Genomic DNA, 24048 nt, shown 5'->3' on the forward strand with positions numbered 1-24048 from the left:
GGTTGTGCCCACAACACTATATGAGGCAGAGACTTGGAAATTTAAGGGAGGCAGAAATGAAGAATTTAAATGTTTGAGATGAAGTAGTGTGGTTGGGGTTACAAGGATGGATAGAGTGAAAAATATGGTGAGGCAGAGAGTAAGGGTGGAAGGAGCAGGCAGATAGGATTGATAAAAAATTAATGTAATAGTGCAGGCATGTGGAAAGAATGAGTAAAGAAAGACTAACAAGAGTGTGGCAGAGGTGGATGGAGTGAAGTTAATTAAGGGGAGGACTGAGAATGGAATGGATGGCAGAGCCTGTACATACCTAAGTGCCACCCCAGGGCAAAGTTCTCAGTGATGCCCCACCCTTCCCCAATCACCACTTTCCATTTCCACCATTCCTTACTGCCTGTTATTGCTATTGGCTTGTTATTTGATATCCCTATTGTAGAAAAGATAAGATAAAAATATTTCATATTCTGTTGATGCTAAAGTAAAAAATAGTATATTACAGTAAAATGTTTGGGACTCCTTTGACCATTTTTATTATAATTATTTTGGCATCTTGTGGGCGGCATGTCCAGACTAGAATTACCCCCCTCCCCCTAATGTACTGCCCCAGGGCATATGTGAGGGCCCTGATGGATAGATGGAGGTGAATGGGGCAAGAGAGAAGCATGAATAGAGAATGGTAGTGAATTGATACAGCCAGAAGGGATTTATTTGTGTTTTCTTTGTAAACTTGAGTGGATGAGGAGGAGGGTGTCCATGTAATGAAGCAGTGGAGGTGAATCAGCTTTGGCTACATGGCCATGCCGTGGAGGTACTTCATTGTTGTATTGCTTCAGACCCAGGCATTGGGTAGGGAACAGGGATGGCCCTTTATCCACAAGGAGCTAAGCTAAAGGGGACAATAAATGGGTGTTGCACGGACAGAGGGTGGGTGTATGTCTTTGCTGGGTCATCTCCCTTATAGGGAGTAAAGGACCTTTTTATGTATATATATATATATATATATATATATATATATATATATGTATACATGCCTTGTAAGGTGTAGAGACATTTATCCTTATTGGGGTTACTGTGTACTATGGCTTCATCAGTGATGGGAAGAATGAGTAGGGACTATTAAATAAACAGTAGGTAAACCTTTAAAATTATATTCACAGTTGATAAGTGCCCCAAAAAGTGATAATGTATTTTTCTAGTTTCTAAAACATACTAGATATGCTTAAATTGCTGAAAGCAGTGAATTGATTTGTCAGGTTTCATGGGTATTGTTCCTCTTAGACAAGCACTTCCTCATTTTGACATTTACGTCAATGATAGAAGTGGATTGCAGGAGATTCCACCCGTGACCCACTTGTGCCCAGCCAGCATTTCCTTGTCAGAACATTGCTAGAGCTTCAACAAACCAGATATGAGGCTTCTGTCTGAAAATCCCTCCTGTTACATTCCTGTCATGTACACTCACCAGTGTTTTCTTTCACTTATGTGAATATTTTATGGAAATCATTAGTGGTTTTCAGTGTTTTGTTTTCCAGAAAAAAAAGAAAGAGAGATAGAAATAATAAATCCCATTGCTTCTATACCTTGATCATTCATTTTCAATAATCTTGTATCATCCTTCCTCATAACTCACTTTGAATATTAAACAGCCAAATTTTCCAGTTTTCACCCAGGTTCCTTAACAAACCCATCCTTTTCCTTTGCACAGATGTTCATAACAAATGACCGCTAACCCTACACATTACAATAAAAAGCAATAGTCCTTTGACCCTACCACATGTCTCCCTGGGAAGAAAGTTAGGACTGTGAAATTGTGTATAATTGTGAGATGATTTATGTCTTAGTTGATAGTAGTAGGAGGAGGAGGGGAACAATTGCCAGATGTCTGCTCTCCATGTGTGAAAAGGTGTAAGAACCTGAAGTAATAGAAATGGATGGTGTGTGTGTGTTTTAGTGTTTTAGCTAATTGTGCACAGGAAAGGAGAAACTTTTGTTGGGTCCGTTCAACTCCCCAATTTATCATACCTATCCTCAAGATTATGTATGGTTTCATCTAAGTTTATATCCTTAATTTCCAATTATCATGTTTAGATTTAAATTCATGTATTGCTCCAGCTTGGACTGTATCACCCTCTAAGCCATTGTTTCTCAACCTTTATGCTTACGTAACCTTTAAAATATATTGCATGCCTCAAGGAACCCCTGCACAAAAAAAAAAAAAAAAAAAAAAAAAAAAAAAAATTTTACCAGATCTTTTTCATTTTATTTTCATCATAATAATAGGTTAGATAGGATGGTGTCTATATTACATTATTACAATAATCTTTGTGGAACCTTAGGGTTCTGCAGAACCCTGGTTGAGAAATGCTGCTCTAAACTATTACAAGCATTTATACATCTATGTGGAAAACTGTTTTTCTTCACATCCTTTAGACATACATACACATACATATATACAAAAGGCTTTTTCCCTTTACAAGGGGGGTAGCAAAAAAACAAAGGCATAAAATCCACTCCCACCCATTCCATCCCTACGTACTCCACTCTCATCCACCCCACTCCCTCCCTCTGTCTTATCTTGGCTCATCTTGGATGACTGGTCATCCCTGCATCTTGCCCACTGCCTTGGGTCAGAAGAAGTGTCGCAAGATACAGCACATCCATAGTAAGGCCACTTCATTAAATCTGTGACACCCCTCCCCCCCCTCTCTCTCTCCATCCCCTCGTGCAGAAAAGAAGATGGGGGAGACATCCCTTCGGGCTGCATCAAATTATTTCTCACGCATACTCCCTCACCCCCCATCCCTCACCCATTCCACCCCATGCATCATATCATCATCCATATACAACCATTCTCCACTCACCCCTATCTTCTGTCCTCTCCCATCCTTCCTCAACAGACATTCCCTCTTTCCCAAAGCCCCTTTTACCCCATCCATCCATCTCATCCTAGGTCACCCCCTCATGTTCACTCCTTCCACATCTGTCTTCCACATGTCTTTTACTAGTCTTTCTTCCCACATTATTTCCATGTGTCCAAACCATCCCAATACTCTTTCATCCACCCTATCTCCCAACTCCCTTTCTACCCCTGTTCTCCTCCTCACCTCCTCATTTCTCACTCTATCCAGCCTAGTAACCCCTATCATACTTCTCAGACACTTCATCTCAAACATATTCAAACTCCTCTCTTCCTCTCTTATGTTCCATGTTTCTGCCCCATACAATGCTGTCGGCACAATCACTCCTTCATACAATCTCCTCTTAGCATCCATTCCCAAATGTGTATTTCCAAAACCAAACAAACAACCAGAAAACCCTGCATCATTCAGACCAATCTCACTACTATCCACAATACCTAAGCTAATAGAAAGATTGGTCACAGCAAGAATGAAATCAAATACCTACCTCCCCCAATCAACATGGTTTCAAGGAAGTCCACTCTAGCACTCTGTTCACAAACATCACAAGTACTGGAAAGCTTAAAAAGAATAAGTTAAAAAAAAAAAAAAAAAAAAGAATAAAGAACCGTTATGGTTGCTATAGATATAATTCATTTTCAGCAAGGTATTCAGATACTATCCAAAAACATCATTAATACCGATATCCACAGTAATGAAAAGTAGTAGTTAACCTATTGTATAGCAGGAAGACATATAGAGTAATCCTAAATATCTACATCACAGGTACAAAAAGACTACACAATGGGATCCCTTAAGGTGCAATACTTTCACCCTTTTCAATCTCTTCATGAGTGATCTCCCAACTCCTATAAAATTGACACCATACTCCTGTATATATCCACTCTCCCTCTTTCCTTCCATCCTCTTATACTGATGTTTGTTTTACAGGAATATGCAGAGCTAGTTAAGGCTATAGATTATGAATCTGTGACTGCTTTTGAGGAACCTTACATCACTGCCATCAAGTCTCTCTGGGCAGACACAGGTATTCTGAACTGCTATGACCGACGCAGAGAATACCAGCTGACAGACTCTGCAAAATAGTAAGTATTATCTCTCTTTTTTTTACAATTAAATTGATGAAGGGTTTGACTATTACCAATCACTGTAGTATTTTATACAGCTGTTATGCAGTTTGTGAAATTATGGTATCATTTAGAAATGAAACTTTCTAATATTTTGCATTGAATAACTACAGTAATATATCAGTTTACCCTCCTCAGGTTTTATGATTTCAGGTATTTTTATCATTCAGTGTCCCCACCCCTCCCTCCCCTTTGGTTCACAAAATTTGTTTGATAAAGGTTTCTTTTCCTTGGCAAATGAAGTACAAATTTTGTCAAGTACAATAACTTGTAAGGAGAAGGCAGGAATGTTCGGGTGTTTGAAGCAGCAAGGAAGTTCACCCTCCCACTTTCCCTCATTAGAGCTGCTTTTAAATCAGGTCACATGGGAGATGATAATTATGCAGTTTAATAGTGCATAAAGTTTGTTGGTTCAAGTTTATGGTAGTGGAATAATTGTATTTTGATAGTTAACTGGTATGAGGATTTACTTGAAGGATTGTAGATCTTTAGAGATCTTGTTCATGTAGAGAATTTCTTAGCTGGTCATGTTTTTGGCTTTATCTAAAGTTGCCCCCTTCCCCTATACAAAGTGAAAGAAAGGGGATTTGTCCATCACATTAAAGGGGCACTTGTACAATTTTCAACATAGTTGCTATCAAATTCTGAATCCCAGGAGTCCAGCTGTGTCATAAAGTCATAAAAGTGCATCAGAAAGAGAGGAAGGAAACACAGTCTGTTCGCAGAGAAATGCCTTGTCTTCATGCATATTATATCCACCAAGAATGCAGTCTTTTATCACAAGTTGCACAAACTTGTTTTCATGGTATCCCTGTTGTTGGATGAAAGACTTGCTATTTTTGGCCACCTGTACACCCACTTGTATCACAGCTATTTATGTTTATAGACTGGTTTACTGGCATTTCTATCCTTGTGAACCTCACACCATATCAGATGATTGAAACTACATTATCAGAAGCAGTATTCTTGGGAGACTACTGTAAAGGAGTAGCTCTTCAGTAAGATCTTTAGGATTTTATCCATTTCATCGTGAGCCTGATTCTTTGAAAAAGTAATTTTAAAATTGTTTTGAAAATTAAGTAATTTCTAATTTGGTGATACTTCTTACTAATATGGTATGTCAACAACCACTAAATTATAAGAAGCACCAGGACTTAATAAGTTTTCTCCATATTTTCCTATAATATAAATTTGTTTAATTGATTTGTCACTCTACTTTGATAAACAAAGCCACCATTTACTAGTCTAATTGGTTTATCTAAGTAATCAGTTTAAAAGAATTAAGAAAATTGTTCATTGTAGTTGTTCTAGTTGAAATAATCGGCTCTCTTCAAGTCATGTAGAATCTCTGCTTTACCTTTTTCCTTCACTCAGTAGTTTGTGTATCTGAAGTAGATTTCTGGCTTTGGTTCCAATGCCCAATGTAGAAAAATTTGTTTGGCTTTGGTAAACATTGGAACTTTGAGTGTTGCCATACCCTTTATAATACACTTGCAAGCAGATAATTGAAAACAAACTTGAAAGTGGAAACTTGAAGTAGACTTTCTGGTCTTGGTGCTCAGGTACAAATAGCTGTTGTCCATCTCCATTTAGGCTAACCCTTTATTACCCTCTACAGCTATTTAACACAAATAGATCGTATAGCTGCCAAGGACTACCTGCCATCACAGCAAGATATTCTTAGAGTCAGAGTGCCAACCACAGGCATTATTGAGTACCCCTTTGACCTAGAAGAGATAAGATTTAGGTAGGTAATGAATGTACTGTCTGACCAGGTGGTCACGCCCTAACGCCTCTTTGCCTTTCAGATTCCTATTACTTCCTTTATTGACTCTTCAGATGTGTAAGAAATATGGAGTTTCATCTTCATACTTAACTCACATTATACTTTTTTTAGTCAAATTCTGTTTTTGAAGAGTCAGTAAAGGAGTAAGGAAGTTTTATTGATGCTAAAATGTTGGTAGGGGGGTGCTCAGCCATGTGTTATTCCTTTCTTGCAGTTATCTTGATGATTTGGATCGCATAATTTCAGCCGACTTTTTGCCAACTGAGCAAGACATTCTCAGGGCTCGAGTTCCGACCACAGGCATTATTGAGTACCCATTTGACTTGGACTCGATCATCTTTAGGTATTGCACATCACCATGTAACCCAAGTTGTTCAAGTCCTGATGTAGTCTATATATACATTTATATATAGCCTTTTGCTGCTTGAATCACCTTTGTCTTAAATGCCTCCACAACCACCACTGGCATCCCCATACCAAACCAACCCCTGTGTAGAGGTCAACACCCAGCCACAACCACTACCATACCCAGTGTTATCTGAAGATGACTTATCAAGCTCAGTGGAAAAGGCAGCCAGCTCATGATTACACTGCTGCTGCTGTCACTGTACTGTAGATCCTCCATTGTCTAACCCTTCCACTTGGTCGTGTTGTCAACACCATGCCTTCAGTGTCTCACCACTGTCTCTTCTGACATGGACTGCCACCATTACTTTTCTGTGTTACTGGATAAATGGAATTGTTCCTAATTAGTCTTGTATCCACTGTTTTTTCTGTCTCCGTTCTGGTATTCCTTCTTATAGCAAAATTTCGTACTTGTACGAAACACTGTCAGGCGATACTGAAAAAACACTTTTTGATCTTGATATTTTCATTTCTCATCCTATTGTTACTACAACCATTTCAAAACTAGCTACCAGCTTAGTCAATTGCTTTGACTAAGATCTCATTGTTTCCACACTTTCACTATTTACAATCTTGGCAATGCTTGTTCTTTTAAATCATATTGTAGCTGTACGCACCCTAGACATTATTTTAATTACATTGTGCTCTTTTTTTTTTTTTTTTTTTTTTTTTTTTTTTTTTTTTTTTTTTTTTTTTTTTTTTTTTTTTCCTCTCCTCTCTCACCTCTCACCTTTGCAAGATTATTTATACCCTTTTTTACTGTGCACTTCTTGCCACCACACCGGCAATATTTGATTTCTGTCCGTACTCATTTCACCAATTTTCCATGGTTGCCCCTCTCACAACTTTTGTATTTCATATATTTTATATTGTGATATTTTATTTTTATTCATTTGTCTATTTTGTTTATTTATCTATTTATCTTTATTCTTTATTTTTTCTGTACAATCCATAGTCATTTGTGTTTTGTTACAGGTGGTCATTGTAAGACTTGCCAAATAATTGTCTATGCCTACCACATTTCTCATCCTATTTCATTACAATTACTTTGTCATAAAGATTGCATGTTTTGTGTGTATATACATATGTATGTGTATATATATGTGTATACACATGTATATATATATATTTATATATTATATATATGTATATGTATATATATGTATATATATATATATATATAATATATATATATATACATATATATATATATTTTTTTTTCTCTCTCCCTCTCTATCTCTCTCTTATTCTTTTCTTTTCTTTTCTTTTTCTTCTTTGCATATATCTTTCCTATACTGTGGAACATGTTTATAAAAAATTGCAAGTCACCATATGTAATTATAACTTTTTTTTTTTTTTTTCCATTCTCAATATTTTCACAATATTTAGCATAACTTGTCTGCAATTTCATCAGCCATATTATCATTGTCACTTGAGTTGGATTAGGCCATAGAATTAACAAGTTTCACCCCACTTGTAACTACACATACTATAACCAACATCATTCCACTCGCAGTTGACAGTGGTAGTTAAAGGTATCAGCTTTATTAGAAGTAACTGTGGATAATCTTAGTCAACATGCTTCATCAGAAAAAAAAAAGTCCAAAAATTTTATCGTTGAACTTGGGGTGTAGGGGCAGGGCAAACTGTGTAGGAACTAACCGTGCTTTGGCATTCAACATATCAGGTGATTGTGTGTGTGTGTATGTGCTTATACACCTGCATGCATGGGTGTATATAAGAGAGAGATTCCTTTGAATATCAAAGTCTCCTCAAAGGGAGAAGGGGGGGGGGGGCTAAGTCAGTGTCCCCTTATGAAGAACTTCAATACAGCAGGAGGAGCTTACTTGAGACACCTCTTCTACCAGTCAGGACTCAAATTGACTCTAGTTATGACATCTACCCAACCCAAGTGACACCAACAATCTTGGCAAGTGCATGGTGGAGGAGCTGCATCTTGCTGGCTTGCCTCCAACCTGAGCAGTGGGTGGTGGGCAACAGGGACATTTCATCCATAAAGAAATAAGATAGAAGGGATAGCAAATGGTTTTTGGACAGATGTGGGGTGGGTGAAGGGTTGTAAATGCTTTGGCTTGGCTTTCCCTCTTTTAAAGGGGAAAGGGCCTTTTGATATATACAGTGTATGTATGTAAACAGTATGTTTGTGTTCAGGTAAGGGGTTGATTCTGCTATGAAAGGGATCTTGGTCAGTCAGGTCTTGTTTAGTTCAGTCTGGCCTTTAAATGAAAGCTATCTCAGAGTGGAAGTTAGGCTATGAGCAAAAAGTGAGTCTCCTTGTTAAAGAAATTAAGGTTGTCTTATGCAGTAAATTGCCAGAAGGGTGATAAGCAGCATAAGCATGGGATTTTGTGACATAAAACTTGTATACCCCTGGGGCATTTTGATTGACAAATTATGCTATCTATATACATATGAAAGGCTTCTTCCCTTTTACGTGGGAGGTAGCCAAATCATGCAGTGTGTGCATATTTTGAATATTATGCCGTCTTAGTAAATATGAATGATTTTAGGAAGTAGTATTTATTTATCTATTTCTCACTTCCTTTCACATTATCAAATGATAATAATGAATATCTATGAATAACAATATGAAGTATTACTGTTACGCGATCTCAAAACAAGTGAATTTTGTGCTACTGTTCTACTTTTGTTCTGCTTGTCCCTTTCTTTCATCCTTGTAGCATACATGTTTCTTAATTTTTTATACTTTTTATTTCTTTACAGTGATTTGCTATGCACCTCAATTTTTTTTTCAACTTCGTTTTGCCAAACTGATTTTGTTGCATTATGCTGTAGACTTCCAGTTCCCTTCTACCATGTGTGCATGTCACTTGCTTTTGTTGTGATGTAGTTGGTACAACCATAGAAACTGTGCTTTGAAATGTACATTACATACATTCGTACATACATACAGACATACATACATATACAAGACCTCAAGCCCTCATGGAAGGGAATGGCCAGGTCAAAGCATATTTTTTGCCCTAACTCTGGATGGGAGAATAATATGAAAAGAGGGAGTCTAGCCCCCTCAGTTTGCCCACTACACAGTACCAGGAAAAAAAAATGGAGAGGAGTTGTAGGAGTGATAAAGAGATTCGAGGTGAGCATCTCTGTGTATTGACATCACTTGTCAGTCAGCATCATTTTGTACATCATTACCTACAAAGCCACCAGTGTTCCATTAGGGCTTTCCTTTGGCAGGCATTTGGTCTGAAAGAGTAGACTAATGTAGAAGAGATTAGGGCTCATGGGAACGGAGCCAGCTTTGGGGGCTGTGGGGCCCCAGGTTTGCTGACTTTAGCATATAGCTTTTGCAAAATAGATTGCAGCCTCGAACATCCAGTAGCATTAGGCAGTATCCAATATGGGATTAATCTGTTGCCCCAGGTCTCTTGCAGGAGACCCTACAGCTCCCAGGTAACCAATAGCAGCCATCAGATTAATGCACATGTCACTCACAAAAAAAAAAAAAAATGTGTTGTATAGGTATGGTTAGGGTGGGGCAATGTAAGATGAGGTGTCAGGTGTCCTATAGTCCTATATGTGATGGTTGTTGTTTTTGTCATTGTTGTCATCATTCCCTAGACTGGCCAAGCAGTCCCATCTCCCTAAGGAATGCCATAGTTGGAATGGGGTTTTCCCATAAATCCCTTAAGTATATATTGTGTTGTTGGTGTGCATGATTGTGTACAATGCAATCTTTCATAATATGTTGTATAGTATGGGGTTGTGTTGCATTGGACAGTTATCTGTGATCCGGTTATCCAGTTTCATCTGGTAGCTTAGAAGGGCTGGATGCTGGCTGTATCACAGTCTGGCCAGGTAGACTCTGTCCTTTTTGGGGGAGAGAGGATTCAGAGGGATGGATGTCAGGTCAGACATGTAGTAATGTGTTGTCTTTCAAAGTGAAGGTTGCATTTCTCTCTCTCTCTCTCTCTCTCTCTCTCTCTCTCTCTCTCTCTCTCTCTCTCTCTCTCTCCCCCCCCCCCTCCCTCCTCCTCCTCTCTCTCTCTCTCTCTCTCTCCTCCTCCTCCTCCTCTCTCTCTCTCTCTCTCTCTCTCTCTCTCTCTCTCTCTCTCTCTCTCTCTCTCTCTCTCTCTCTCTCCTCATTCTCCTCATCCTCTATAGTCAGGCCTATTTTGTGTTGGTACTGTGGTAGTAGTGCTGGGTGAGATGGGTCCAGTCTTGAAGATTTTGTTTTGTGATGCAAGTGTGAATATGTTTTTGTCTGGATGTCTTGTGTAGTACATGTGGCACATTGTTAATGTTTGAGTATACTGCTGGAGTTGGGTTTGTTAGTATGTTATGCTTGTGTGATGCAACAAAATTGGAGAGTAGAGTTGAGGATCCTGGCCTAGAATGATGTATTTATATTTTCATTTATTCAATAGGGACAATGTTGGTTTCTGTGTAATAGGTACTGTGTTAGAATGGTTTTGCTGCATTCTGTTATTGTCAATGCTTTAATTTGTATAGTTTGTAGGTAGCCCAGTTTGGGCAAACCAAAACAACAGACCAAATTTACAAGTAGCTCAGTGGGTGGGGGGTTACTATATAATGAAGCATTGGGGGGAGGGGAGGTAAACCCACTCTTGCCATTGGGCCCCACTGTGAAATGGGTGTCTTGCTGCTTTGCCTCTAACCCAAGCAGTGGTGGAGTACAGGGACAAACATCCATGAGGTGGTAATATGTGAATGACAATGAATGTGTTTTTGTTTAGGTGTGGGATGGGTATAAGGCATGTGTATGCTTTGACTTGGCCACCCCCTACCCCCACTTTCAGAAGGGGGAAAATACCCTATCTTATATGTACCACAGCATGCAACATTTCACTATTGCAGACCATAGTAGGTCTTACTACCACCTTTGCAACATTTTTATTAATATATATTGCAATTTAGGTACTGTGAGTCACAGTAATGGTATTTTAATGAGCACAAAACTTTATAGGCAGTTAGTGTTACTACAGTAAAAGCCATTTTCAAAATACTGAGTACCAGTCATGATTAATCAAATCACCAGTTGTTTACTGTTATGTAGATTTTATTTTATTTTTATTTTCTAAGTGTTTAGTGTTTTAAGCCACTATTGATATACTTACATGACAACTACTGATTTCATGACTGTTGCAGCAGGTGGAGACTGTGCCCCTCTTACCATAGGGTCTATCCACCAACTCTCAAACTAGTTAGGAATACCAGGTTGTCTCAGTATCTTCACTAACTACAAAGTTGTCAGGATTTCTTTGTCTATAGCTTTTGTTCTTTGTCCACACTTTTCAAGTCATTAGGAAAGTTAAAAGTTGTGCGTGTGCATGTGTGCATTTGTTGACATACACATGTATATTAATGTATGCAGATATTTGTGAACTTGGGAAGATCTTTGCATATTGAATTGAAAACCGCATTTTTGCAGTTTTTAATTTTCTTTCTGGTATTTTCAAGTTTTCCCACAATAGATCTATGTTTCAAAAGTATAATGGATGATTTCGACAATGGAGAGTAGGGAAACTTTATTTATTTACTTATTTTTTGTTTATTTTATTTATTTATTTATATCTGTATTTTTTTTAGACACATTTAAAGAGGAGCCAAGAAAAGAGGGAGGGAGGGGTGGTGAAAGGGAATGGAGTGAGTGGGGATGAAATGGGTGAGAGTGGACTTTGGCTGCCTCCCTTGGAAGGGGGAAGAAGCCCTGATATGTGTGTATCTTTTAAGAAATTGGATAGTTGTGACAAGAATGGATACAGTGAGAAATGTAAAGATGGGTGGAAATATTATATACATATACTAAGAGCTTCCCCCTTATAAGGGAGGTAGCCAAATACAAAGGCATAAATCCACTCCCACCCAATTCATCCCCACATATTCCACTCCCATTCACCAGCTAAGGTGGTTTAGGTATATGAGGAGGACTGATGGCTAACAGTGGTTCACCGCCTACTATGTCATAGAGGGGGGGGGGGAATCCACACACTTCATGGTATTCCCTACAAACTTGTGTGCAGTATTGTTGTCACAACTCTGTACATGTGAACTTGAATATTCATTATTTTGGCCTCTGTCATAATGCAAGAAAATTTGTGATGGTGAGAGCAGTGGACAAACACAGCACTGGAGACAACAATTAAGAATTGTAGCTGGGAGGAGTGTGAAGGATCATGTCAACTTTCAAACCTGAATGGTGTGAAAGTTTACCATAGAAGAAAATAGATTTGGAGGGTAATTTCAAACAATTAAACTAGTTCAAGGAACCATTTATGAATGCGAGACTACTTGTAGTCATACATACATATACCAAAGGCTTTTTCCCCCCTTACAAGGGAGGTAGCCAAAAAACAAAGACAAAAGAAAAAACATTACCACCCATTCCATCCCTAATACATTCCACTCCCCTCCACCCTCTACCCTCCCTCTTATCTTGGCACCACCTGTATTCGGATATTTAAAAATTGAGGGGAAAACTATGTCGTAGACATTTCAATAAGGGATAATAAAACTGTGTCGGTAATAGTTATCTGACAACCGCATTTAGTTTATCTGTTTTGTTTATGGGAGTTAGGGAAATTCCCTAAGTTTTGTGTATTTACTCATGAAATGGAGATAGGAGGAAAGTCGTATTAGCACCAAATTTTGGTATTTTCAGTACTCGGGCAAATTCTCTTCCGTTGACTATTGGATGGTGAGAAGCCTTGCCAGTCCAGCACATTCCATGATATATAATCAGAGCCAGATAACTTTTGTTCTTATAATATGTTCAGATTATTTGACAAATTCATCCAAGATATATATATATATATATATATATATATATATATATATATATATATATGAGAGAGAGTGATAGGTGGGGAAATCTTCGTTTACCCTTCCCCACCTATCACTCTCATTTGTCTCAAATAATTTATTGAGATATTGTGAGAAGTTGAGGAAGGTGTAAAAGAAAAAGATTCAGGTCTACATACGAGTTAATTTCTGAACACTTTGAGCTTCAAAAGAAGCTCAAAGCAAAACCTGTCAGGAATAAATTCCGAATTAGACCATTGTCATCTTTTTCCACCTTCCCTGATATATATATATATATATAATATATATATATATAATGTGTGTGTGTGTGTATGTATGATTTATTATAACTTGTTTATTTATTTATATTTTTTATATACCCATCCATTCAGTGAGGTGCTCTGTCCACTTTAACTAGATTATTTATTTATTTATCTATTTAGTTTATTTATTTATTTATTATTATTTTTCCACTATGTTGCGCAATGGTCTCGTGATTGTATACCCAATTTAGTCCTCTTAGAACTTCTCCATTCCACACGTCTTCTTGTCCTCTTTTATGGCCAACTTTCATGTGCAGTGTTCTTTGGAAATCCTGTCAGAGAACTGTCACTTTATTATTATACTATTATTGTTGTTATTTCCACAGTGGAAGTCTTGATGCTTTTATTTCTTAGATGCTTAGCATTTAAGATGAACAAGAGAGTGTGTGGGGGAGACAAAGTAAGAAGGTGTTCAGATAATGGGATATAATTTTTAGTATGTCAACAGCATATGTGACTGAATTGAAGTTCTCGCTTGCATTTCAAAAAGTAAACATAGGACCTATGGTTGGTTCAGTTTTCACTGAAACTTGATACAGAATTATACCCTGCATACTACTTGTATAATACACTGTGTGATGATCTCAGGGTGTCTATAAAAAAGAAATTAAGGAGGTTTCTACAATAGCTGCTGCTGTTGCAATCTTTTCATGTATATATTCAACATAAGAGAATTAAGTATATGTAGTCCAGCCTTTTCACAAGATGAGATATCACAGTAGAATTATTGGAGCTATGTATATGTTCCCTTCCTCCCTACTTTACTATCAGAATATTTTTCTCTTGCAATGTGAGGACTTTGTAGAATCCACTCTCAATTTGTGGGAAAAAAAAAAAAGTGCCTAAAAGTGAAGGGAATATTTCACCCCATTGGAACACATGACCAGTAGCTTTGCAACCAAGTGTCACTTTCAAAATTATTGTAGTCTTTCTCTGTGTGGGAGGGAAACCTGTCCACTAAATATTTTCACACGAACTTCAGTAGGGCTATGTTAGAATGTTTTATGTATGTGTGTGTATGTATATGGTATATTATACACACACAGACACTTATATATACATATATGTATGTGTGTGTATGTAAAGGCCCTTTCCCCTTTATAAAAGGGAGTGACAAAGTCCACAAAATACATGCACCTCATAAGTAATACATAATATACTTAATTTTACGTATAAACATGGATATATATTTTGTGTATAAACATGTATATATGTAAAGGGTAGTGACCCCATTGATACTTGACACACTCTCTTGGTATTCTTATATGCAATAGATCATCCACCACTGATAAAGGTAGTTCTTCAATATCCCTTGATGCTTTTAAGCAATATTATCTTAGTTTCATTTTTGCCTGCTGCTAAGTGGAAGAGTTGCATAAAGTGATTGACATATTTGTTTTATAATTACATCTCTTTTGTAATAATAGTACCCTATGGCATAGCCTATTAGACTAACCTTAATCTTTCATGACAGAATGGTAGATGTAGGAGGGCAGCGATCAGAACGTCGAAAATGGATTCACTGTTTTGAGAATGTCACGTCCATCATCTTCCTGGTGGCTCTGTCAGAATATGACCAGATTCTTTTTGAATCAGAAAATGAGGTAAGACATGATTTCTTTTGTTCTATATCATAGCATGACTTCCCTATACACATTTTATTCTGTTCAGTAGAGTGGGGGGTAGCAGGTTTAATTGAGGTCTGCCACTCAAGACCCTATTCAGAGTATACTGTAGCTTCCCCAGGGGGTGCCTCCTTTAGGCCTTTGAAATAGTGTAATGTGCCTCGTATCTTCATTGCTTGTCTGGAATTAGCCCAGGTTAAAGTTTTGGAGGTCATCTTAAGTTTCTCAGATGTTTACCATTCACAGTGATAGTAAACAAAAACTGTTAACATTGCCAGGTTCATTATTTAAGAGCAGAAGGAAACCCTTACCATTGTGTAGAATAAACTTGTCAGGGATACATTAACCATGCATCCACAACATAGAGGCCAACAATTAAGAAAAGCAGACATCCTATAAACAATACAAATGATGAAGAATAATAAGTGGATACACTAAAATATCTACACTCATAACCCAGAGGAGTCCTTTCCACAGAGCAGCACTAGAGAATGATACACAGTTCTACACCAGATCCCTTGCACCAAAAGAATGCTTCAGTGACTGTAGTGGCCTTTTCTAGTTGGCTCCACTGCTATGACCCAATAGTTAAAGCTGATCAGCATGGCTGGGGAATATCATCCTGCATATTCTTTAGATTATGTTTGTACTCAGCAGCTGTTGAACTCCTCCAGTTTTTTTTATGTATCATTGGTCTAGTCTGGGAACCAAATGTGAACCCATCAGGGCTACACCATGAAGTGGTGAGGATGTTGATACATAAATACATACATATACCAACAGCTTTTTCCCCCCTTATAAGGGAAGTAGCCAAAGTTGAATGCATAAAACATCTCCCACCCATCTCATCCCCACATACTCCACTCCCATTCAGCACTTCTCCCTCCCTCTTTTCTTGGTTTCTCCAGAATGACTGGTAATACCTGCACCTCATGCACTGCCCTGGGTCAGAAGCAATGTAGCAAGACACAGCACCTCCACAGCAAGTCCACTTCATTTAATTAGCAACCCCTCTTCTCCCTCCCCTCATTCAGAAAAAGAGAAGACTGAGAGAAATCCCTTCGGGCTGCATCAAAATATTCACACGTAATCCCTCACCCCCATATCCCCCCACCCACTCCCTTTCATACATCACAACATCATACATATACAACCATTCTCCACCCACCCCTATCTTTTGTCTACTCCCTTCTTCAACAGACAATCCCCATTTTCCCGATGCCCCTTTTACCCCATCCATCCATCTCATCCTTGGTCGCCACTCATGTTCACTCCTTCCACCTCGGCCTTCCACACCTCTTTTACTAATCTTTCTTCACTCATTCTTTCCATGTGTCCAGATCATCCCAAAACACTTTCATCAACTTTATCTCCCAACTCCCTTTCCACCCCTGCTCTCCTCCTCACCTCATTTCTCACTCTCCAGCTTAATAACCCCTTCCATACTTCTCAGGCATTTCATCTCAAACGCATTTAAACTTTCTCTTTATGTTCCATGTTTCTGCCCCATACAGTGCTGTCAGCACAATCACCCCTTCATACAATCTCCTCTTATCATCCATTCCCATATGTCAATTTCTCATTACATTTTTTAATCCCCCAAGGCATTTACTTGCTTCTCAACCTACATTCTACCTCCACCTCCACTCTTACCTTTCCTGCCACATTTGCGTCCAAGCATCTAAAGCTATCCACTTCCTCGAGTCTCTCTCCCTTAATACTCACTTTCAGTTTGCTGTCATCCTCTCCCTGTGTACATCTCATCACCTTACTTGAACCCATATTTATCTTCAACTTCTTTCACACACCTTCCTAAACTGTCATTAACTTCCTAAAGTAGTGTTGTCAGCAAACAACAACTGGCTTATCTCCCACTATTCTCATCTCTCTCTCTTTTTTTTTTTTTTTTTTTTTTTTTTTTTCTCTTCATTCCCTTCTTCTTCTTCTTCTTCTTCTTCTTCTTCTTCTTCTTCTTCTTCTTCTTCTTCTTCTTCTTCTTCTTCTTCTTCTTCTTCTTCTTCTTCTTCTTCTTCTTCTTCTTCTTCTTCTTCTTCTTCTTCTTCTTCTTCTTCTTCTTCTTCTTCTTCTTCTTCTTCTTCTTCTTCTTCTTCTTCTTCTTCTTCTTCTTCTTCTTCTTCTTCTTCTTCTTCTTCTTCTTCTTCTTCTTCTTCTTCTTCTTCTTCTTCTTCTTCTTCTTCTTCTTCTTCTTCTTCTTCTCCTCCTTCTCCTCCTCCTCCTCCTCCTCCTCCTCCTCCTCCTCCTCCTCCTCCTCCTCAGCCTGTAACCTTTGAGTTTACCTCTCGTACCACCCCATCCATGCATAAATTGAACAGCCAAGGTAACATAACACATCCCTAGCAGGTACTCATCATTGGTACCTTGCTAGAATTTTGACTGCAGAAAACTTGCAGTCGATACCCCGAACAGGTACCTTTGGGAGATGCATTTATAAGCTGTTAGGCATTTATATTTTTACCTTGTAGGTTACTGTGAAATCATCCTCGTTTTATTGACCACCTCTTTCTCTTTTTTAGTTCTTTTGATGTGTTCATAACACTGATTTACCTATTCTATTACAGAATCGTATGGAGGAGTCAAAGGCTTTGTTCAGGACTATCATCACCTATCCCTGGTTTCAACACTCTTCAGTCATTCTCTTCCTCAACAAGAAGGATTTGCTTGAGGAAAAGATTATGTATTCACATTTAGTGGATTATTTCCCAGAATATGATGGTAAGTATCCTTTAGCAAGACGTGGATTCAAGGAACAGAAGCTGGGTTCCTCTTGTTTGGAAATGGGTGCTCCATTAGTGATGTACATTTTTTAATTAGTGGGACTGGATTATTGTTACTTCTTATTCTTGTAGAAGTAGCTTTAAGGGGATCGTCCATTAGAAAATCGAACTTTTTTAGTTTGTGGTGAAAGTGGCTGAGATTTTTTCCTCGTAACTGTCTTGTCTCAGAGAAGATACCACCGAGTTTTCAAGTCATTTATGCTTATATATATTTTTTTTTATTGTTTTTTTTTTTTTTTTTTTTTTTTTTTCATTTTCGAGGGGTAATTTTTTAAAATTTTGAAATTGATTCAGAGGATAGACCTTTGACTGGATATTGATTATTTTTTGTCTTTATAATGGGCTAAGATAGATGAAGAAACGGAGGCAGAATTATGATGTTCTGATCAGTCTGTTATGAGAAAAAAAAATCCAAAGTAAGTTGATGGAAAAAAAAAAAAAAAAAAAAAAAATGTATATATGAAAAAATCCTACTAGTCCTTGACAGAAGGACATAAATCTGCCTCCAAATGTTCTCCCAATTATGCTGAATCCGAAAAGGATTTGCAGTTAAAAATCAGTGAAGGCGTTTTGGATATGAATCAAGTTAAATGTGCAAAAATCAAGTTTTTCAGGAATGAGCGTCATAGTTTTTTTGTTCATGGTCACTGGTCCCCTTTCATCATTTAGGATGTTATGGTGTTGAAAGGGTATCATAAGCACAACCCTACTCTTTGTTGCCAGCTTTTGATTAATTACAGGTTTATATGATGAATCCAGTTAGGATCCACCAGGGTTATACTGCACTTTTCCTTTTCTTGGCGCAATGCATCTTTGGCGACAGACGATCTTTATCTGCCATCCTAAGCTGTTTTATGGCATCACTGGATGTTGTCCCTCTTGCTGATGGCATATATGCAAGTTCATAACCAAAGATGTGGTTCAGAACTGCAACTTGAGCACAGAATTGAATTCTAGCTGCTGATGCAAACTTCCTCTTTGATCTCAAAGCCCAGATCTTTGCATGACAGCTTTCATTTTGGTTTTGTATCCTTCCCTTGAGGCATTTCTCTAAAAGCTCTGTAGAGGTGAGGTCTTGATATATTGCCAGGATGGATTTCCGCTTCTCAGTGGGAATCTTCGCTAGGAACGGCTTCTTGACTCTGTGAGACTCGGGTTCCTCTTGCCTAGCTAGTGCTCTCTGGAAAAAAACACCACTAGTCTTCTCCCTTAGGACAGTAAGAATGCAATGGCTTCTCATCTGTGCTGACAGAATGCAGGTAGGAGGCCATGATAGCTTTACGTATTGTCTGAACGTCAGTATTCACACAATCACATATTGCCTTCCCATAATACTGTGTCAACTGTCACAGTATCTGTCAACATATTAGCTCGTATGCTATTATTTATCATACAAAAGCATAAATATTGTGCAAAATACACAGCTTCTTTTGTTAGCAAATATATATAACAACAGAAATCGTAATATGCAGTACGCAGCGCACACGACTCAGCCACAGTAGGGTGGGGGGGAACTGTATTATATTTTTTTAGATAGTAAAAATCAAGATACAGCTTCCATACTCAGCCACAAGATAGCTTATGAGCAACACTTTTAGAAGAAATATTTTCATTTTTTTTCTTTCTCTCTCTCTCTCTCTCTCTCTCTCTCTCTCTCCTCATGATTTTCTGATGGACGATCCCCTTATAGATTATGAATAATAAAGTTACTGGTGTGAGGCGTATATTACAGGTATTTGTAAAAGACATGCAATAAAAACTTCAGGTGGAATTGTTAGCATTACTGACAAAAGTAAGACAGAGAAGAAAAATGTGACAGTTAAAGCATAGTACTGTTTGATTCATGCTAAATAATTAGATAAGTAGGCAGAAATTATGTCCCCAAGCACTACACTACCTCATAAAGTGCCAAAAAGTGGTGTATGATTTTATATCAGTATTCCATATGGATATGAATATATGTTGAATGCAATGAGCTCACATAGGTATGTTCAAAGTATGTATGGATTTATAGATATATTTTGACAGTGAAAGCCTTCAAAAATGTGTTTGTAACTTCAATTGGTGACCTAACTTCTGACAATTCAGACAAGTTGACTAATAACCATAACACTATTACATACCTGAATGTCTGTCTTTAATATTTTGGGTGTAAGTAGGTAATAAAGAAATGAATAAGATTATTCGTAAACTGACAACTTTTATTTGATTGAAGGGGAAAAGCAAGATCATGTTGGTGCTCGCGAGTTCATCTTGCAACAGTATCTTTCTCAGAATCCTGATCCTGATCGTATGTGCTATTCTCACTTCACATGTGCCACAGGTTGGTCTTTAGACTGAAAGAATGCATCAGCATATTTGGAGCTGTAGAAAAGTTTGTGCCAAAGTATCAAGCCTGCTACAAGACTGATGTTAGAGCTATTCGTAAATTCTTTCATGAGCTGAGCTCCTGAAAATAGTGTATGAATTTGATATCCAGCTATACGTATGGTAGAAAATGTAAATCTGTAGCAAAAGTAAAACTGTTGAGAGCAGTCAAGAGTTTTTACGCGAGTAGTAGAGCCTGTGTTAGTATTAGAAATGGAGAGAGTAAGTGGTTTGAGGTAAATGTAGGACTTTGCCAGTGATGTGTTATGTCCCCTTGGCTGTTCAATTTATACATGGATAGGGTGGTGTGAGAGGTAAACTCCAGGGTAATGGGCCAAAGATTGGAGATGGTAAAAGAAAATGGAGAAAAATGGGAGTAAGCCAGTTGTTGTTTGCTGATGACACTGTATTTGTGGCAGAATCAAAGGAGGGATTAAGGAAAATAGTGAAGGAGTTTGTGAAGATGTGCAAAAGAAGGAAGTTGAAAATAAATATGGGTAAAAGTAAGGCAATGAGGTGTACAAGAGGAGAAGATGGCAGCAAATTGGAAGTGAGTATTAAGGTAGAGAGACTGGAGGAAGTGGATAGCTTTAGATACTTGTGTGTGAATATGGTGGAAAAAAGAGGAGTGGAGGTGAAGGTAAAATATAGATTGAGATAAGCAAGTAAATGCCTCTGGGGATTAAAGAGAAAAGAGGGGAAAAAGGGTGGTGAATGGGATTGGAGTATGTAATGAAATGGGTGGGAGTGGATTTATGCTTTTGACTTCGACCTCCCTTGTAAGGAGGAAAAAGCCATTGGAATATGTATGCATATATGTTGATTATACTTCTTTAATTTTTATTTTTAAATATATATATATATATTTTTTTTTTTGACAGATTTTGAGGCTACGTACATTCTTGGCATTTTTTGTAGATTGTTGTCTAGTTTGAAGTATTTTGGTAGATTGTTTATTTTGAAACTGACAAGCTTTTACAAAATGGGTAATTTTTGATACTCGTACTGTACAGTACACCTGTCCATCCATTTTCCTATTTTCCTTTTATGACATTTGTAATTGTCTTAGATAACTCCTGACAAGGTTTGTCAGGAACTTTTCCAAAATTTCATTGTGTAATTGAACAAATTACAGAACCATTACAGTAGATTGACAAAACTAAATGTTATGTTATCAATTCTGTATTGTGCTGATTTCTTTTGAACCTCTTATTCTTTATTTCACACCTCTCAACTAATTTTTTGTTGTTTTATTAATATGTTCAATATTTTCATTATTTTATTTTTATTTTTCAATATTTCTTTTCTTTTATGAATATATGAATGGAAGGATTTCTTTTATGAATTTATGAATGGACAGGGATTTCTCCCCATCTACTCTTTTTCTGCATGAGGGGATGGAGAGGGGAATCGCCAATTAAATGACTTGGCCTTGCTGTGGATGTGCTGTGTCTTGCTACATTGCTTCTGGTCCAGGGCAGTGGGCGAGATGCAGGGATGACCCGTCATCCAGGAGGATCCAAGAAAAGAGGGAGGGAGGGAAGGTGGGGTGGTGAGTGGGAGTGGAGTATGTGGGGATGAAATGTATGGGAGTGGATTTATGGCTTTGACTTTGGCTACCTCCCTTGTGATGATGATATGGGTTAACATCACAAACTCCTCCCTATCGGAAGGCTAGGATGGTGCCCCTCACAGAGGGCTTTGTAGCGTGGAATTTAATGAACCATACCCATGGTTCAACTTCACTGGTGGCAGGATTCGGACCACCATCCCCTCGGCCTTTGCCACAAGTAACGATGCCCTAACCCTCTCAACCAGCGAGCTTCCTTCTTTGTAAGGGGGAAAAAGCTATTGGTATATATATAGTATGAATGGACAGGACTACTCGAGTCGTCCTTTCTCTTCTGTTTTCTTACCTTTCTTACTCTAATGTCTTATATAACAAACCCTTGTGTATGTTTATCTCCCTCATTCTCTTTCTCCATCAGCCAACCTTGCCAACACAGCAGCTTACATAATAGAATTTGTTCTTTTATGGCAGGTTGTTTTTATTCTTTCCAGTTGTCTCAAGACTTCAGGAGGCATTGGTGAAAAATATTCCAGTTATATCCTAACTCCACCTCTTAGCAGGTGTGATTTTGAACAAGATATGTGCATTATGCAGTAGAATTGGAGAAGTTAATTTCACTTTGTTTTACACTTTACTACTCCATTTGAATTGTGCTCCACTTACATGATTTAGTTTGTCCTTTCATCAAATTAAGTCAGCTTCTCTAGTTAACCTTTAAGGACATATGGTACCCCCAACAGAATCTACATGGCTGCTGGTGGTGTCTTCCATGGCTTTGTAAATATTTGTCCTATGATAATCTTCTCCTCCTCCTCCTCCTCCTCCTCAGAATTTTTGTTCATCGTTGCCTTCAATTTCACTAAGTGGAAATACCCGCAGCCCCACAGTGGCTGACAACTGTTCTTAGATTGGTGCCACCTGCATAAGAGCTGGTGATAGGGATGTGCTGTGACCATTTGGCCCCCAGCACTCAGATACAACCCTATACACACTCTAAAAAGGATTTGTTTTTAAAGCCCTGTTCCTCAGGAGATGGGACTACTCAGCCATACAGTCTTGGAAATGACAACAACAAGAACAACATCAGGACTCTGAACCCCCCACAGATCTCTCTGGGAAGAAGCCTTGGACTGTTGTCTGTCGTATCAGTGTAGGACTGTATCTACATCAGTGGCTGAAAGTTGCAGGGAGATGAGTCATCAGTTGTCAATACCCCATGTGGAGAAAAAAGTAATAAATACAATTGAGGTTGATAGAGAGCTATCTTGGGGCCCAGTCCAGGGCCTCTTGATGGAGGTGACGGGTTTTGAAAATCGGCAGCTTTGCAGGCTGTCCATCTTACAGAACCACAACATGCAAGAAGGTACCCATTACAGATTCAGCATCATTCCAAAGGAGGATTCAAACTGGCAGGGGAAAAAGTTGATATTGATTTCATAATTGTCTTGTCTCTTTATTTTATTTATTTATTGGGCACATGAAAGAATGGGTAAAGAAGAATTAGTAAAAAGAGTGGCAAAAGTGGATGGAGTAAACTTAAGGGGATGACTGTGGCAGTATTCTTCTCCCCTCCCACAGGGTTGGGGGGATGAATATTCTGGGAAGTGGTACAGGAGAGTATTAAGAGTGGGGGGACAGCAGTATTTTTAAAAAAGATGTTTATCATGATGCACTGAAGTGGGCATAGTTAAGCCCAGAACACAGAAGATTATAAGGGCATGTTGTGCCGGTGTAACAGTAACAGGAAAATTTTTATAGGCATGTTGGGTTTGGGGGGGGGGGGAGGCAATGTTCATTAACTTCCAAAGCATAGTGATAGAGAAGTTACAAGTTTTCAGCTGTTCTGAGACAAAATTGTTTTCAGATAACGGAAAATGGGTGAAATCCATGTAAATTTCTGCCAGGTGTATTTTATGCCTTGTCTTTCAGCTACTTCCCATTTAAGGGGGAAAAAAGCCCTTGATATATGTATGTATGTATGCATTTTCGAAGATGATGTATGGGTGAAAATGGAATCGGGTGGTACATTGAGTTGAAATATAAGGTCACTGTATTTGTAACAGGACAGCCACCTTTTATGGATGCTTCATGTCATCTGCCAAAATATACAGGAGTTTAACATGTCACGTTTTTAAACTTGTTGACTTTGATCCTTACAGGTCCACAGAAGGATGCCATTTCTGCAAGAGAATTCATTCTACGGATGTTTGTAGAACTAAATCCTGACCCAGAGAAGATTATCTACTCTCATTTTACATGTGCAACAGGTAAAACACTGCATGATCCTGATACTTGACTGCCCAGGAAGGAGCTATCTGTGGT

General features: G+C 38.2%; 1 protein-coding gene across 5 annotated transcripts in view; it reads left to right on the plus strand.

The window, feature by feature from the left end:
• The window catches only part of Galphaq (G protein alpha q subunit), a 55702-nt gene that overhangs the window by 26061 nt on the left and 5593 nt on the right, over window positions 1–24048 (plus strand). The window contains exons 3-8 of one of the 5 annotated variants that reach the window (XM_076208230.1): window positions 3849–4003; window positions 5664–5792; window positions 6046–6174; window positions 14844–14973; window positions 17574–17727; window positions 23886–23993. In XM_076208230.1, the coding sequence (XP_076064345.1) occupies window positions 3849–4003; window positions 5664–5792; window positions 6046–6174; window positions 14844–14973; window positions 17574–17727; window positions 23886–23993 (805 nt within the window). Of the gene's footprint in view, window positions 1–3848; window positions 4004–5663; window positions 5793–6045; window positions 6175–14843; window positions 14974–17573; window positions 17728–20004; window positions 20113–23885; window positions 23994–24048 lie in introns of all 5 variants that reach the window. The other 4 variants (XM_076208229.1, XM_076208227.1, XM_076208228.1 and 1 more) reach the window with 4 other exon arrangements.

The sequence above is a fragment of the Oratosquilla oratoria genome, chromosome 24 (assembly GCF_046742065.1).
Source record: "Oratosquilla oratoria isolate Oo_2021 chromosome 24, ASM4674206v1, whole genome shotgun sequence".
Taxonomy (NCBI): Eukaryota; Metazoa; Arthropoda; class Malacostraca; order Stomatopoda; family Squillidae; genus Oratosquilla; species Oratosquilla oratoria.